General features: G+C 40.5%; 1 protein-coding gene across 4 annotated transcripts in view; it reads right to left on the bottom strand.

The window, feature by feature from the left end:
- rptor (regulatory associated protein of MTOR, complex 1) overlaps window positions 1-17488 on the bottom strand; it is a 272436-nt gene that overhangs the window by 2831 nt on the left and 252117 nt on the right. For all 4 annotated transcript variants that reach the window (XM_078163746.1, XM_078163744.1, XM_078163741.1 and 1 more), the window contains 5 exons: window positions 6860-6966; window positions 4390-4517; window positions 804-890; window positions 613-729; window positions 188-317 (listed from right to left, as the gene is read on the bottom strand). In XM_078163746.1, the coding sequence (XP_078019872.1) occupies window positions 188-317; window positions 613-729; window positions 804-890; window positions 4390-4517; window positions 6860-6966 (569 nt within the window). The remainder of the gene's footprint in view (window positions 1-187; window positions 318-612; window positions 730-803; window positions 891-4389; window positions 4518-6859; window positions 6967-17488) is intronic.

Raw genomic sequence — 17488 nt, 5'->3', positions numbered from 1 at the left:
CAACAATACTGTGGTAAAAGTTTTTTAACACATAACAAAACAGTTTGCAAAATATCATGCATTAATGTACATCTACGTACCCATACTCCACAAAATTTTGAGTAGCTCTGAAATATTTTAAACTACTAGCCTAGGTGAACGACTGCATGAATACTGCTGTGGTCGGTGACTCTAAGTGTAAATTTACCCAGTGAGGATGGAAGGCTAAACAGCTGATGGCCCCAATCCTTTGTCCCATGAAGCCATCATAGTACTTTATGTTGCTGATCACATCGCCGTTAGCATTGTAGACTGCTATGAACTGGTTCATTGACCCACTGGAAAGAAGTGGGTAAAAGAGAGAGAGAACAAGACATACTGTAAAATCACATATGCTGTGTGTAGTACAGTGATTTCTTCTGTGGTGACATGTAACCTTTGGGATGGATGTCAGGTGTAATGCCCAGTTAAATTTGTTGTGTTTGTCGAGCCAATTAAAAACATAAAGAAATCTATTTTGCAACCAAGTAAAGAAGACAGAAAAGGAACCATGAAGGGATTTGACATTCACATTGTGGACACTTGATGAGCTTATCTAGGGGCTGGGACCTGCATCGATACAAACAAACTCACCAAGCAAACAAGTTGGCCTGTGGGTGGATGTCCAGGGCCGTTAACCCCTTCACTGTCTGCAGCACGTTGATAGAGTCTGGTGTCCGCGGTTCAAAGAATCGAACGTCTCCGTTAACACTGGCGGGGAACATCAAGGTTAGTAAGGGCAGAAAAAAAGACTGTGAATCTTAACAGGCAAAGAAAGAACAAACCTGACACTGATAATGTGTCCGTCCGTCTCCTTCTGTAGATGAGCTTTGACCACCCAGGCTCCGTGCTCCCTGTAGGTCATCACACGACTGCAGAAACACACAACAGACAGAACAAATGTCAGCTTACACAAAATAGTACCAAATTTCAATCCTCTTGCCTAAACCTAACCAATCCAACCAACAAAGGCAACAAGTACTGGCCAGTTAGAGTGGGGCAGGTTATACCTCCACCATCCTAGCAAACACAAAGTCATGTCACAGACAGCGTTGGTCCCCTTGTTGCGATCTCGACAAAGAATTCATGTGAGTACATCTTAAAATGAACAATACATTCAGAAATGGTCACACAGCAGAGGGGACCTGTTTTCTCTAGAGCTGGATTCGCTCAGGTTGCAACAAATGATCGCCAGAGTTGACAAAAATCAATGATCATATTAGCTGTTACTTCATGTTATGAGCTGTAATGCTATATATTTTGAAATACATTTTCTCTTGATAAATGAATTGATGCTTAAGAGTAACATCAGCAGATAATAATATCTCAAATCAATCCGGTTCACATGTGCCCTAACTTTAAAATCTTAAACGCTGCATGGTTCATAGCAATTTTTTAATGATAAAGCTGGAAACTGTGCTGGCGCTGTGGAGAGTGCACTGCACACAAGGTAGAAGTGAAGCAGCGAAGCATTTGGTATTTTGTATATCACAAAAACATCTACAACTCCTGTCTATGTGTGTGTGTGTGTGTGTGTGTGTGTGTGTGTGTGTGTGTGTATATGTGTGTGTGTGTCCACTGTGGGTTGCATTTAAATTAACTAGTTATGGGATTGTCTGATCTCATTTGAACTTGACCTTTGGAAAAAAAGTGACATCCCTAATAATTAAAGCCACTCTGTTGCTATGGTAACCCGTTTGGTCCATGATGACAGGACTTGGTTTCAGTTGAAAATTCTTCTGTATCAGCAGGAGAGTTCATTAAAGACGTCTTTTTGACATATTCATCTTTATTCTTTTTATTGTTAGTTAGCACAATTTAAATCTGGTATCTATTAGCTGTCAATAAATCAATGTATTTGTCACATGAAATCATATAAAATCATGTAAAGTTACGGCTGACCAATATATCAATATCATAGTAAGATATGAGACAAGATATTTTCTTAGAAATCTGGATATCATACGTGTTGTCTTTTCTTGGTTTTGAAGGCTGCATTACAATAAAGTGCTGACATTTTCTTAGAACAGAACAGAACAGAACAGAACAGAACAGAATAGAATAGAATAGAATAGAATATATCTTTATTGTCCTCCAGGGGTGAAAATTTGTCTTTGGCTCACCAAACACAAAAGACAACATTGTAAAAGCAGGTAAATAGTTAGTAAAACAAACAAAACAGTCATTACAGAAATACTTAAAACATTAACTCAGCGTTAAGGATAAGGAGTTAAGGATATTGATGGTTATTGATGGATATTGATAACGATATTTGACTTTCTCCAAATAGCCCTGCCCTACATAAAATCATTAAACTACAATTCCAGTGTTGTTCCAAATAGTTGATTATTCATTTCAATAATTGATAGACTATTCGACTATCAAAACAGTTGTTAGTTGCAACCCTATGAATGAGCAGTAGTAATAAACACAACGTCTCTATACGCCCCAATAGGACATGCAAGAGAACTATTAAGGCAGGCAATGACCAGAATGTCTTTAAACACACGCCCCCCTGAAGATGCAATATATGACGTGCACACGGCACCCATGTTCTGTTAGTCACTACGTGACAGACTTTTGCATTTATAGGATTAGGCTTGCATACTGCTGGCAAGCCAAATAACAGCTACAACAATTACAGAGTCAAAGGATTTATCATAAATCATTCAATAAGTGAGTGAAGAAGACAGGAGCAGTAATAACACAGAAACAACAACAAAACAAGTAATCATAATTCAGTGAGACAAGACCACATAACTACCACCCTGGCTACCTGTTAGGTAGAGAGTTGATTTTAAACTTTTACTAATTACTCGCCTATAATTAGTAAAGGTAGCCTATATGGCCTAGCCGCTGCCTGCGCTCCTCCTAACTGTTCCTACAGCCCGCCTCATTACAAAGGGAAACTGGGTGTTTTCCATTAGAGCCCCACAACTGTGGAACTCCCTATCTGAGGGACTTACGTTAGTGCTTCTCAAAACATACTTTTACAGGAAGGCTTTTTTCCCCCCCAATTTTTACAGTAAATCTCTTCTTTGTCTAGTTTATATCCGTCTTTTTAAAATGTTATTGTTTATTTATTCATTTTTATTATACATATACATTTATCTCGTCTTAGCCTATGCAAAAAAGTTTATTATCATTATTAGTTATGAGCAGATGAACTAAGGATGAATGATAAAAGATCTGGTTCAACATTAAAAGTAATTACTTTCAGAAAACTCTGAAAAATGCGGGACCTACAGTTTGAATTTTAGGACACAAAGAAACTATGGCTCAAGTTGCTTTTGAGGACTGGAATCATCTGAATGGATTTTTATTTTTATTTTGGAATAATGAAGTCTTTGTATTGTTTTAAACTGATTTAAGAACTGTCTGTGTGTATGTGCTAAAGCCCTTCCCCTCATATGTCATGTTGAACAGGGGATTAAAGTCTTAGCAAAATAAATAAACAAAAATAAACAGCAGTATAAAACACAAAAGCATGTCACCTTCTGCTGTAACATGTAATAAAGGCAAGAGACCACTGGGTGGCATCATGGGACTATGACCGAAAAAAGCATTAACTGCCTCCTGGAGAGACGTAGGTGGCTCTGAGGCATAAAACCCTACAACCACCTTTTTAGAACTAAGCTGCACCTGACTACGCACCACCCATAATGCACTCTATTAGTGTTGGTCAAATACATCCTGACTACATGTGTGACAGGAAGTGCATTCAATCTCCCCATATTCAAGGACAAAAAATTTATTTATGACAATTAATAGCAATTTTTAGATCATAAGACTCTTTGTAAACTGTTGCACACAAGACATACAAATCATTTCATCAAGAATATTTCAAACATGTTCTGTATGTGCCTGTCTGCTGGTCCTAGACTAATCTCAGTGGGAGCAACATACAGCAGTTGCTAAAAGATGTACCTTCATGCCTGAGGGGAACGATTAAATTAGCTTTACTTAAAGATTTATGGGCCACTACATGGCTTAACTGCTTTGTTTCCCCCCCTTGGGTCTGAAATTAAAATAATGTTTAACCAACTGGGGGGGATACGGTGCCACCAGGGTCCATTAAAAGAGGTGGCAACCTCAAAGGGAGATTTACAGCACACTATATATAATAAGTATAGATTAGAGAAATGAATAATGTAGGACTGTGTTGAAGTTAATGCCCACAGAAAGTGCTGTGTGTGTTCTTCAATGTGTTTAAATAATGGTGAGACAGTTAAAGAAAAAAAAGAGCTGGGAAATTAAACTATAAATAAATAATCAACTTAACCTCGTCTGTGATCAGACAACAATGAGGTCAGACTGAGAGAGAGAGAGAGAGAGAGAGAGAGAGAGAGAGAGAGAGAGAGTGTGTTTTACCATTCATTTGGACCCATCCTCCTGTCGAATACGCGTACAGATCCGTCACCCAGACCGGCAACAATGAGGGAACGCTGGGAGTCACAAGAGAGGCTGGTCACACAGCTGTCCGCTCCTGTCGGGATGTCCTGGTGGACACACACAAACACAAAAAAAATGGCTTCTAAAGCAAACTAGCAGGGTACCACTGTCAACACAACTCTCATCTCACATTAACCCTTCACTGAAATCATCAATCATGCGCTTTGTTGAGGGTTGGCTCATTTGAAGTTGGCCCCGGCATCAATATGCAGCCACAGGCGAGGCTGGGCCATTTGTACTTGTATTAAGTCCATCCATCAAGACAGTGATTAGCACACCAAGGACCATTACATGTGTAAAAACAAAGAAAGAAGAATAAGAGGAAACGGCACTAATGGTGCTAGCTCTGCCACAGACTTCCATTAGTTCACTTCATTTTCATTAGTACACTGCGCACATTCACACCAAAAGCTAAAAAGCAGAGTATCATTGACATGATTTATTCGTGTTTTTGTACCATTTATTATTATATTTAGTATCATCTATGGTATTATTTATTTGTGCTTTGTCTGATGGAAATTATTTGGGGGTGGGGGGTGGGGGGGCTTTTTAACTTGTTTACATTAAGGGGATAGTTTGGATCTTTTGAAGTAAGGATGTACAAGGTACATATCTATAGTCAGTGTGTTACATACAGTAGATGTCAGTCAACCCTAGTTTGGAGAAGCAGACAGGAGTACTGACACAGACTCTAAGCAATGTACTGCTGTACCTCAAATAAAAATCAATATTGGTTTAAGTACATTATACTGAGCTTTTTTTAACCACTTAACCTTTACATCATACAGTGATTTCCAACAGGAAAGAGAGGCCACTATATCGCTCTCTTCAAAGCCACTCCATTGAGAACAGTCATTTAACATCGCTGAGTGCAGGAGCCGCTGGTTTACCACTGCCTTGAACAGTTAGTTTGTCTTATTCTCTGACTATGGTTTTTAAAAGGGTTAGTTTGGATCACCCACTATACATAAAGACAGACAACGTGTCTCCACTCACCCCCACTGTACAAAGATGACGTCAAAATATCCCGGATACAGATGCTGCCGAGAGAAAACTTCAAGCTGCTGGTGGCGCTAAATGAAGTCAATGGATCTTCACAGTCATCTGTTAGATTTGACTAAAATGAATCATAACTTAACTATCTGCCTCTAATTTCATTTGTTTCAAGCATTATTGGCAACACCTCGGTAAGGTTTGTTAACAGAATTTAGATATGATCTACAACTCCAGAAACAATGACAACACTTTTAGCAGTAGTGCAGTAGTATGTGTAACCCTCGCTCAAACAAATGACCATCAGAGTGTTCTTTATAGACACCAAAAGACATCAAACCTGAGTAAAGACTACACTGTAAACCCATACGCGCTCACACAACTTTGAATTTTTTTTTGGAAAAAGCTTGCAATCAAAACTTTTAGTTTCGTACAATACAGTAACATATGCTGCATGTCATCCCCCCACTCTCTGTCTCCCCATTTCAAGATAAAACAATCTTTAAAAAACATAACTTTTTTTGATGTGTAATCGTTTAGTTCTATGTCCTATGAACATAAAAACATTGAGTACACATTTACAACATGTTTTTTAAAATTTCATTGAATTGCAAAAATACATTGTGGACAGGTGAAGTTTCTCAATTACTAGAATAAGGCAAAGAGTAGAACTCTGAACTAGGAAGTGCTCTTTATTTCACCTCAGCACAACTTTATGTTAGAGACTCTAATATCCACACAGGCAGAACATCACTGTGTATACGACTAAACTCGTGGTGAAAAATATTTTTAACCACAACATTAACTGTAACACATTAGAGCCACTGTGATATACATAAACATGAATCACTGTGTAATGGGTAACGTGAGCGATTTAGAACATATTAAAACATAGTTTTCCTCGCCTTATGGCCTTAAACACATTGTCTCATGGCATGCTGGGAAACTCTGTCCATTTAGCCCCAACACGCCGCAATATGTTAAATGCACGATAATAGTATTGTTTACTGGCTTTTAACTAATTAGCTAAAACTCAAAAATGTTTTGCTTAACATAAAAAAATGATGTCAAGCTCACAAGGGATGACTTTTTGTGTCAAGTGAACATAATGTTTTTATGTCATTTTGAAAATCCGGGGCATTTGTGTAGACTTGTCATGGATGGATTGGTGTTTACAGTGTAAAAGGAACATAAATTGAAGAATTGATTCATCGAGAAACAAGAAGATCTTTAGGCCCGCAATGCCTGAATGCCAACTTTCTCATCAGCTAATAATAAAATAAAAAATAATAAAAGCTACTAAATGTCATCTTTACATCGAGTTCGAGCTGTATTTATTGTGAGCTTTTAGAGAAAATCAGACATGCAAGAGGATCCACTGAGTACAATACTGTACCTGGACTTTCATCTCCCTGTCTGTGTCCCAGATCCTGACGACTCGGACATCTCCAGATGTCATAAGGAGACCCGTCTCCTGTTCCCAGTCCACCACCATGCCTGCACCTACAACACAAGATGACACAGAAGTTATAATGCAGAGCATGTACACTTAAACATTCACCAGGACTGTGTGCTGTTATGTCATTCTGTTGTGTCATTCAATCAAAACAAAAGAGAAGGCGTTTTTTTTTGTAACATCACCATTAATAAAAACATTGAAAGATGGCCAATATCTGACATATGACTATAAAATATTAAATTACTGAGAAAAACTTGTAAACAATGTGTGAACGGTGGCTTCAATTGACTGTTTTTTAACACAGTTAATTTTATTTATCAGTGAACCCTCATGCACATTAACCCACACAAACACAGCTGTTAAATACACCCAGCATGTGTTGATCAGCCTAAAACACAACACACACAATCTGTTGGAGGTTTCAGAAGGCCCTCGCTGCCACATGTAGCAAGTCAAATGACAGATTAGTGCAACAGCTTCCTGCACCACTGGGTAACTAAGAAATACACCACAAAGGACTGAGCAGGACCAGAAACATCTTTCTGCAGACTGCAGGTGCATAAGCGATACCTTTTCGTTCAGTTATATATCAAAGTTACATATCACAGTCACCAAGTCTGTGTTTTTCTTTCTAAAAGTTCCACATTTCTTTGTGTATAAACGTGCATGTCACGCAGATGGAAGCATGGGTTAGCATTTTGCATCCTTCCCGTCAAGCCGACCGCTGGGAGATGCAGACACTGACCCTGGAACAGAGCCCGTCAGCAGATTCTGGCTCAGATGAGTCAAATGGCACTCGAGTGAGAAGTGAGGAGGAAAGAAGCTGAAGACAGCAAGACTCTTCATATGTTGGCAGTCACAGCAGGAATCAAGCGAGCGGTGCCATGTCAGCCACACTTGCCCTGCTGGCTCAGTGATGCCTGGCGGAGGCCTGTGGCTCCAGCCTAAAGGCGGCAGTACGCTTCAAATGAAGCGCTTGTTGGATCCCAGATCAGTGTCTGAAAACCCACATTCTGACAATCACTTCACAGAGCAATGGTGCAGCCAGGTGTTTAGAGGTGAGAATGTAAGCAGGGTTTAAATTTAAGATCTCTTTTTTTCATTAATCACACAATCAACCATCTCAAACTTCACAACATAAACATGGTACCCTTTGTGTTTCCTGTTGAAATGTTTTGCAGCATATGTGAATGACATCAGCTGACAGGAAGTAAACATGATTCCAAGCTGCTGCCTTGCAATGCAATTCTAGTGAAATGGTCTATAGTACAACAGGATGCAATGCTAGGAATGCCTTTGAGGAGTGACTGTCTGGAAGTGTGCATCCTTATTCCCATTTGTACAATTCATCACACAGAGCTCCAGAGTGTGACAGTTTTGGTCACACATGCAACCAAAAATCTGTCTTTTAAAACACATGTAAACATGTTAGTTTGACTGAAATCATACTTAATCAAATTTCTCAAAGTTGGACTAACACACGCAGATAATGTCATTGGGAGTCGAATTACTCCTGCATGTATACAGTCAGTTGGACCCAAACTGGCCGAAGCACTCTGCATGTGCTCCATAGTTTCCGCTCAGTGTTTTGACCCAGAAAGTCGAATAGCATTAAATGTGTAACAGAAGAAGAAGGCGGTAACAACATGGTGAAATCTACATCCGGAGCTGTGCATTTTTGGATGGACAAGGAAACACACTTCATGCTTTGTCAGCTGAAAGAGTTAACTATTCGAAAATACATGGATGGGAGGAATGGCAACTTCTTCAAGAAAGTGGCAGGACAGCTGGACGAGGCTCGATTGTTTGATCGGCAGCATAACAGGTCAACCAGAAAAAGGTCCAATACTAACAAGCTGAAAAGGGGCATATCTCTACTTATTGTAGCAGAGTCGGACATACTTCAGTCAATAAACTGTTTCCCTTTCTGTGCTTTTTACACAGGGACAAGGCCAGTAGTCCAATTAAATGGCTTAGTTGAGCAATAACCGTAGCTTGACTTAACTGTGCATGTAAACATATGTAGTGTCTAAATCTGCGTCTATCTGATCCAGCAACCAGCAGTTATTTTAGTAAGAAATCTTAACTTTTGAATTATGGTTTATCTATTTTTACTGATGCTGAATTGACAAGCATACTGTTGACGTGCGTCGCCTTTAATCTTGTGTTTATAGAGTTATGTGTTTTTGTGGACACGTACTTCTTAAAAGGATTTTGGTGTAATATTATCCACCAGGAGCAGGATGGGGAATAACCTCAAAAGGAATCTAGTTGTAGTCTTGCATAGTGACCCTGCAAGATCCCCAGTCTTTCAAATTCTTAATGTGTGTGACTAATACTCACACTGTCTTTGGATGTGAGAGGGTCTCAGTCTTTTCAAAGTATTCTAAAAGTCTTCTAGTGTCTAGTAGGCATTATGGTCGCAACCCTTTAAAGACTGTTAAAAGCTTTGGAAACAACAACTAGTGTGAGTGGACCTTTATTTTGTCAACAACACTAGGATGGATCCTAGTGGCTACACAGCTGGGGAATAAAATAACTGGACCATCAGCAACAATTGGAGAACCACATTTCCCACAAGCTACCATGCTGAGAGGAGTGCAGATTCTATTTCGACAATGGATGTTTATGTGATGAAGGAGAGGGTGTTAAAGGGGCAGGCAGAGACTCCAAATGCACATGAAAACACTCTGTCACTTTTACCACAGCCGCAATGCAAACAACATCCTCTCTCTCCTCTTGAAACTCATTTCGCTTCATTTCATCCCTGTCCTCCTCCTTGTTCTCTCTTAGTCACTTCCTCCTCTTGGTTTTTCAAAATCAATAACCATCTCCAGCTCACCCACCTATGTCACCACCTCTCTTTATGCATTCACTTCATTCTTTAACTCAGCGGCTTTTCATCCTAATTGGCTCCTTTTACACAATTTTGAGATGGAGTGAATATGATCTCCATTAGTGTGCTCTCCTCTGGCCTCGCAGAACAATAGTAAACCTGTGCATCTTTCGTGATCCTGTCCCACCACTCATCAAGCTTCACTTTCTTCCACTGAACCATCGCTAACAGGGCTTCCTACTGCTCTACTTGGCTTGGGTTGTCAGGAAATCCCAAGCCCCCTGTGGAGGCATCGCATCCTCCACTGTGACGTCATCCTGCCTGCTCAGGCGTCACAACGTCACGCTGCTGCTAGCGTGGGCACATGTGGGGGGATAGCACGCAGGGGGAACCACTTCACAGGACTGTGCTCAGTCAGTGACACATTCACAGTCGCACGCTTGATGCTGGCTCATTTCAGAGGCTGTGAGAAGAGAAGGAGGCATTCCCTTTGAAGCTGGCAGCTCTGCAAAGAGGAAATCTGGGTTACAATGAGAGGGGTGGAGAATGGAAGATTCTCCAACACAAAATGTGTGCATGTATTTCCTCTAAAATAAGGAGCCCACATTTGATTTGATCCTCCTTTATGCATCATTATTTTTCCCTGTGTCCTCCTATAATGAGAAATCAATTAAGGATTAAATATAAAGTGCATGAGGGGAGATCCCCAGGAGACTATGCGCTGCTAATGGTCTAATCGTCTCTGTGTTTTGGTGTCTATTATAAGCACTACCAAATTGCTCTGGAGCCAAAATAAGATACTGGGCTCCTAAATACCCTCTGTTCCTTCCACTCTATGCAGTGGGTCCAGTTTCTTGGTGCTGGAGCCTGACTCTGTGTCTGCTATGTGGTACTTTGATCAAACATATAAAGTAATGAAGGACTTAACAAGATGGATGCAAAATGAATCAGTGTGCTGAAATGAAAACAATCTCTGTACACGAGTGTTTTCGCACCATTTCAGACAGAATCTCTGTCCATGCTAACACGCCTGAAAATGCATATCACATGACTACTCATGTTCGCTGGGCCAGGAAGCAGACTGTCAACTCCATGGTTGGTTGCTACATTATAGAAAATACTGCAGAGATGGTGAAAAGTAAGACCAGACATTCCTGTTCTTGGATTGATGGCGAGGTGAAACTGTTCCTGAGAGTAACACATGTGGCAGTAGAGGCAGCAGAAAATATTTGAAGTTGTTGCAAAGTAAATATGGCAACATATCAACGCAGTGCCAGGAGCATCATGCATCACCAGAGGAAGCCATGGCGATTGGAAAGGAGTGCCCGCACAAGAAGGAACGCTTAGCTTTAATGTTCTGGCTTGACACATTTCCAAAAAGCCTCTGTTTCTTCTTGTTCAGACCATAGATTGAATATACAGATGACAGCTCTTCCAAGGTGAAGCCGAATTGCTTTTGATTGCCCCCTGGCGGCTGGCTGCAGTACAGATGGGATGGGTCTTGGGTCAAACTAAAAACTCAAAGTACACAACAAATACATTTTTCCCAAAGATGGTTTTTGTCATTTAAGGTACTTTTTATCATGCTGCTGTATGTTCAAGTGATCGTTTTTCTGATTAGTTGGGTTTTAATTAGTTATCTGATGCTGTAAAATGGGGATTTTACAACACGATTGACAAGTAACATTTGGAGATGACACTACTGTGGTAGGTCTGATTGACCATAACAGTGAAACAGCCTATAGAGCAGAGGTGTCTTTGCTGACAGAGTGGTGCGGTGCTCATTCAACAACCTAACCCTCAATATCTCCAAAACCAAGGAGATGGTTGTTGATTTTCGCAAGAAATTCTGCAATGCTCTCCATCCCTTGGACATCAAAGACCAAACTGTTGAGAGGGTAGACAGTTTCAAGTTCCTTGGGACTACCATCTCCTCTTGTCTTAAATGGGACATTAATGCCAGCCTGACTGTCAAAAGAGCACATCAACTCCTGTTCTTTCTAAGACAGCTTAGGAAATTCAAGGTATCTAAGGCTGGGATGCTCCATTTCTACATCTTAACTTTCTCTGTCACAGTGTGGTATGGAAACTGTTCAGCAGATGACAAGACTGCCATAGATAAGGTTGTCAAAATACCATCAAAAATCATTGGTCTAGACCTTCCCAGAATTAGTGACACCTACAACACCCGTCTTCTTAAAACTGGATAAAAGATCATAAATGACCCATCTCACCCTGCAAATTCCCTTTTCACCCTTCTACCTTCAGGTAAAAGGCTTAAAAGTATCACGTCCAGAACCACCCATTTTTTAAATAGCACCTACCCTCAAACTGTGAGGGCTTTTAATGCTCATCAGTCCTCATTTCCTGCACTGCTTAGGTAGCTATGTCTCCCTCAGGGTCCTCCTGAATGCACTAGCACTTCATGTCATATCTGTTTTATGTATTTTTTTTAACCATATTTATAACAGGCAGTTTTATGATCATCTGTTTTTATGCCATAATGTATTTTAATTCTCTAGTCTGTCATTCTGTCCTGTGCGTGGGTCTTGTCCAAATGTTGTATTTTGTTTTTGTACTCTTTTGTGTGGGCCTCACACACCAAAGTGAATTCCAATCGATGTTTTTTCGAAGTGGCAATAAAGACTTGACTTGACTTGAACTGTGTGAGCCAGCTGGTGGGCTCGCATTCAGTGGCGCTGATGTAGCCTTATTTTAGTGGGTCTGGTCATTGTTTCTATTTGAGATGACAATTTGGATTTGGAAGTGAAAACAAAGACAAAAGGTATGTTTATTTTCTCATACCTTTATTCAGTGCAATTCAATGCCATTAATGGAAACTTGAATGAGACTTTAAAACTACATTTAATCGCTGTCGGTCACACAACCCTCACCTTGCTGGTTGTAGGGTCTGTTTCAAGTGTCCTCCCACTTTTTCAGACTGATTTTCTACTTTAATTTTGACCTATTTAACGTACTGTGGATGTGTACTCAGTTTTTCATTGCAATCAGAAATTAACATTTTTGGTGTGTTCACTTCTGTTTTTATCTCCAAATAAACTGGTTTAGATAATTTAGTTGGCTTTCTGTCTTACTGTGTGATTGCCTATGTTTCTTGCTTTTATGCTGTAATGATGAGCCATATTTCCAGAAATCAGCAGTGGTCCAGTGGACCACACTGGGACCTTGTTTCGGAAAAATACAGTAGTTAATGCTGAGAGACAAATAGTTTTTTGATCCCATATGAGTCGTGCTATGAATAACGTGTTTGTCAATTTAAAAAAGATTTTGTATGTCAATAAAGTTATTTTTTTCGTTAAGCTGTTGAAGTATAACATTCAAGCATGAGTATTTAAGTATAATACGGAATTAGAATAACTACACTAGTTGCACAAGTGCTGTCATACCTTTCGTTCTTGCTGACACTGCAATGCCTGTGTGTTTCGTACCAGAATATACTCACATGAGCAATGGGTGTTGCTTGTTGTTTTGCTTCCTGTTCTTTTGCTTTCTGATTGATAAAAACCAAGGAGACGCTGGATAAAACATGTTAGGTTAGATAATGTTAACTAGTTAGCTATCTGGTGGTAGTGATGTATATCATGCGAGATGAGAGATGAAATTCATTGAGCCGAAACTAAATGCGCTACGACAAACTGCAACTTTCTTGACTTGCAAATCTATCTTTTAAATTGACAAATATCATGTGTAATTCATGGCACAACTCGAATGGGATCCAAAAATAATTTGTCTTTCGCTGTTGACTGCTGTACATATTTCTTTCCAAAATGAGGTCCCAGTGAGTACAATGTTTTCAAAGCCAGTACAAAAGATTGGAGAAACTAAAGACAAAAGATCCAAGTTGTAAATAATTACTATCCTTTGGGTAATAAGGCAGGACCTACCATGGGCCCCTACCATCAGCTGACACTGGTCTTGGTGCTTAACAAATGGTCCATTAAATTAGCACAAACCAGTTGACACGATTAAACCCTGGGCTTCTGGTCCCTGGAGTTGTGGGGGCCAGGGTAACTGCCCCCTTAACCCAGTTCTGTCTTTCTATTCCTCTCTGGCTCTCCCCCCAGCCACCCACTCCCTCTCACCCTAAACTCACTTCATCCCAAATCTTTCCTTGTTATCGTCTCCCCTTTCCTTCTCTACTTCATTAAATCTTCCAATAAGAACAGTTTGCTGGGAGTTCAGGGGGTTGGAGCTCACAGATCTGCAACCTTAAACCCGACCCTTCAGTTCTGTCTCACAGGGTCAACACTCAGCTGCTCATCACGGGATACAATTCTGCCTCAGAGGGCACCTTTGTGGGCCTGAGCGGGTCTTAGTTACCCACACAGAAATCAATATGGACATGGAGATTAGAGATGTGAGAAGGAAGGACTAGAGCAAAGGAGTGTGGGCAATGTTTCCTCAGCTGTAAATCCTACCACCTTACAGAGGTGGAGGTATAGATAACTTCTATCTACGCTCTCTCTTTAAGCCTTGTCTCTTTCTCTTACTGCTTGGGATCAAATGTTCTTCCCCTATAACGATGTCAAAAACAGTAATGATACTGTTCACAGAATGGCTTTTCCCTTGCTGAATCTTAGACAAGGAAAAAAAAAGCTACTTTGCCAGCAGTTGTGGTAGATCATCTTGTTCCTGCGCCAGTGTGCCGAGACAATCTAACCTAATTTGAGATATATTTATCTATTCCTTTGCATGAATATCTTTGTTTCACTGTTCTTTTTTTTTTTTCTCTGGAGAAGGCGCCTTCCTCTGCATTCTTATTCTGCGCTATTATCTCCAGTGATGGACTAGCTCTCCCACACACTGCAGCTCATTAAACCAGTGCTGTGGCCTTCCTGGTACTTCTCCCCCCTCAGTGTGTTTTCCCCTCTCTTCCCTTCATCATGTTTGCTTTGAAAAGGTCCTCCAGGACTCAGGTAATAAAGAGTCTCCAGGATTACCTGGGACTTGCCCGGCAAGCATGTGCCTCAAAGAGAAGATGACGTTATTTTTGGGAGTGCTCTGACTGGCATCCCTGCTTTAGCATTTGTACAACCTTTGAAGGCTGAGGCCTGACATTTGGAGAGGTAAAAGGCTTTGACCTGCCTGGGTGGCAAAGACCTTGTGAAATGAGGCGTAACCTACATGACATTAGCACTTGCTGACCTGATGATTGTGGACAGGAGACTAACACTAATTTCCTACATAATTTTACATAATTCACAAGGGAGATCCCCAATAGTTGGAACTGAACATATGATTTAGGCGACTCTTACAAAATCCATCAAATCACATTGCAAATTAAGCCTTGTTTCCACCAAGCAGTCCGTTACGGTTTGGTTCAGTTCAGTACACATTAGAACGGCTATTTTTCTGTTTCCAATGCGAAAAGTTGTGGATGATACAGAACTGTCCTCATTTTTCATAACCTCTCTGTTGAGGTACCCAGCACACTGATCCAGTACTAAAAGGTGGAGCTAAAAACACAGCAGTCCGTTGATTGGTCAGCAGAGAACAGTTAGCCTTGCTCAGGGGCTATGTAACCACTGTTCATACATGAGTAACCATGTATGTTCATACATCAGTAACAACAACCCCGTCTACATTTAAGAGTACTGTCTGCAGTGGAAACCCGAAATGCATCTATGGTCTAGGTACGTCTGTAGGGGCTACTTTTAGGTCTAAAGATACTATACCGAAAGTTTCTGGTGGAAATACGGCTTTAGTGATGAAAAGGTCAAATATGGAGGAGGAGCTGAACTTGCAAGAACTCTACTATCTAACATTAAAAAGCAGTTCACACATCTGTCCCTTCTGTAGAGGGTTTTCTTTGATCTTTGCTTCAATTTCACAGTGCAAAAAAGCCATAACAATCTGCAACTGGTGTAGAGGTCTGCATGAGCCTGCCTGTGCCTTTCAGATCCGACTAGATTCAACCAACCTGGTCCTGACGAATCTGAGACTCAAACCTGAACCAAGACCAAGGTCCTATTTTTGTTTTCTGTCAAATTACAAACATCATGACCTAACACACAAACAGGTTTCTGATATCTAAACTGGTCATTTTTGATCTCCTGCATTCCTGCTATAACATATATGGTAAACTAAGTTTTTGTCTCGTCTACTTGGTGCTACTCTTGACCTACATTACACTGAAACCCCTTGCCCTGCATCCCAGTAAGGGCTGCAGACAAAAGAAGTGAGTCTGCCTTGGGGCTTTTTGTCTCATTTTCCTAAAACTTCCAAGTCACGTGCCCATCTCCAACTTCAAACCGAGTCCCTGGTTTTTGATTTAGCAAGTTGTCAGAGCCCCAAATTAAACAAGGCACCAAGCTGTGCAGCAAAATGTAGAACAGGACACAGTGTCTGCCTCCCTAAAGCCAAAGAGGAGAGGGCTGCCTGCCCTATTTTCACTTCTGCAGCCAACAGACAAGGATGAGGAGAAAGAAGATAACAGAAAATAAACATTTCTAATCTTGAGCAACTGCAGCGATAGGAATAAGTAGAGGGTGGGGACGGAGGTAAATGGGCAGAAAAAAAAAAAAAGCTGAAACATTATTAACACAATGTGGATCAGAACTTAATTAGATCAACCCTCAATCTAATCTGTAGAGATGTAAAGTCTGTGTGCTGTGCAGTAGCCGCAGGAATAGTTTCTCCAGTCTGTGCCACAGTCTCCTAATTTCACCGGTTCCCTCTGGACTTTAACTAACAGGCTAATCCCTCCGGCGAGACGGACTGGGTGGCTCTATGCTATTAAAATCACACAGCACCGCAACGCTCCCAATTAAACACTGACACCTTTGGGACCAGCTTAAAAAAGTGTACTTTTTATATACACAAGAGGAGCCATTTTGAGGTTAGTACGAGTCATAGGTGCAGCGCCTGTTTGAGGATAGACCTCGGCCTCACCAAAGGCAAGAGATATTTTCCCATTCTTTAAATAGGCACCTATTCAAATGGAATTTCGTATGTGGATTTAAAGGTGCACTTAGCGATTCTAATGAAGCACACTTTTTTTTGTTAAATTAAGCAATTTTCTCTTCACAGTCTGTGAGCTGTCTGTTGTGTGTGTGCACATTAAAAATATATCTAGTCTTCATACACAGCTCTATATATCTGACTCTGTAAAGGGGGAACCAACAAATATAAAAGGAATGTCCAATGTCTTACCTGATAATGTCAACTACATGCCAATCCCTGCAGTAAGAGAGGTTGAAATGGGGGTGAAATGCGTTGCAAAGTCATCCCTGTGGGCAATTGAGCACCATCAATGTATGTCCACTAAAAGTACATGTTTTTGCCCCTGACAGGCTCGGACTGTTATTCTCAGTGTCTGACAACATTAAGGAGAGGGTCATTGCTGAGTCCAAGTGGACATTTGTGCCAAATTTGAAGAAATTCCCTTGTGGCGTTCTTGAGCTATTGCGTTCACAAGCACGGTATGGACATATGTACACACTAACCTACAGACGTAATAGGGACCAGGTTGAACAAATATCAAGGTTGCTCTTTAACTAACTAAATCAGTTTGTTACACTTACATAAAAAAACTCAGTTGATGGCCATCACATACACTAAGATGGCATTGTATTTGCTGAGGACTTGTGCTTGTCCTCACAGCCTTTTTTTCTTGTGATATTAAAAGGGTGTTTAACATGCTGCTTTCTTCTGCCTCTGTCTGAAATCAATGATCCATTGTTTCATAAATACTAAAGAATATAGGGTGG

The sequence above is a fragment of the Epinephelus lanceolatus genome, chromosome 3, assembly GCF_041903045.1.
Source record: "Epinephelus lanceolatus isolate andai-2023 chromosome 3, ASM4190304v1, whole genome shotgun sequence".
NCBI classification, from domain to species: domain Eukaryota; kingdom Metazoa; phylum Chordata; class Actinopteri; order Perciformes; family Serranidae; genus Epinephelus; species Epinephelus lanceolatus.
Note: the sequence above shows the minus strand (reverse complement) of the source record. Positions and strands in the feature narration are given on the sequence as shown.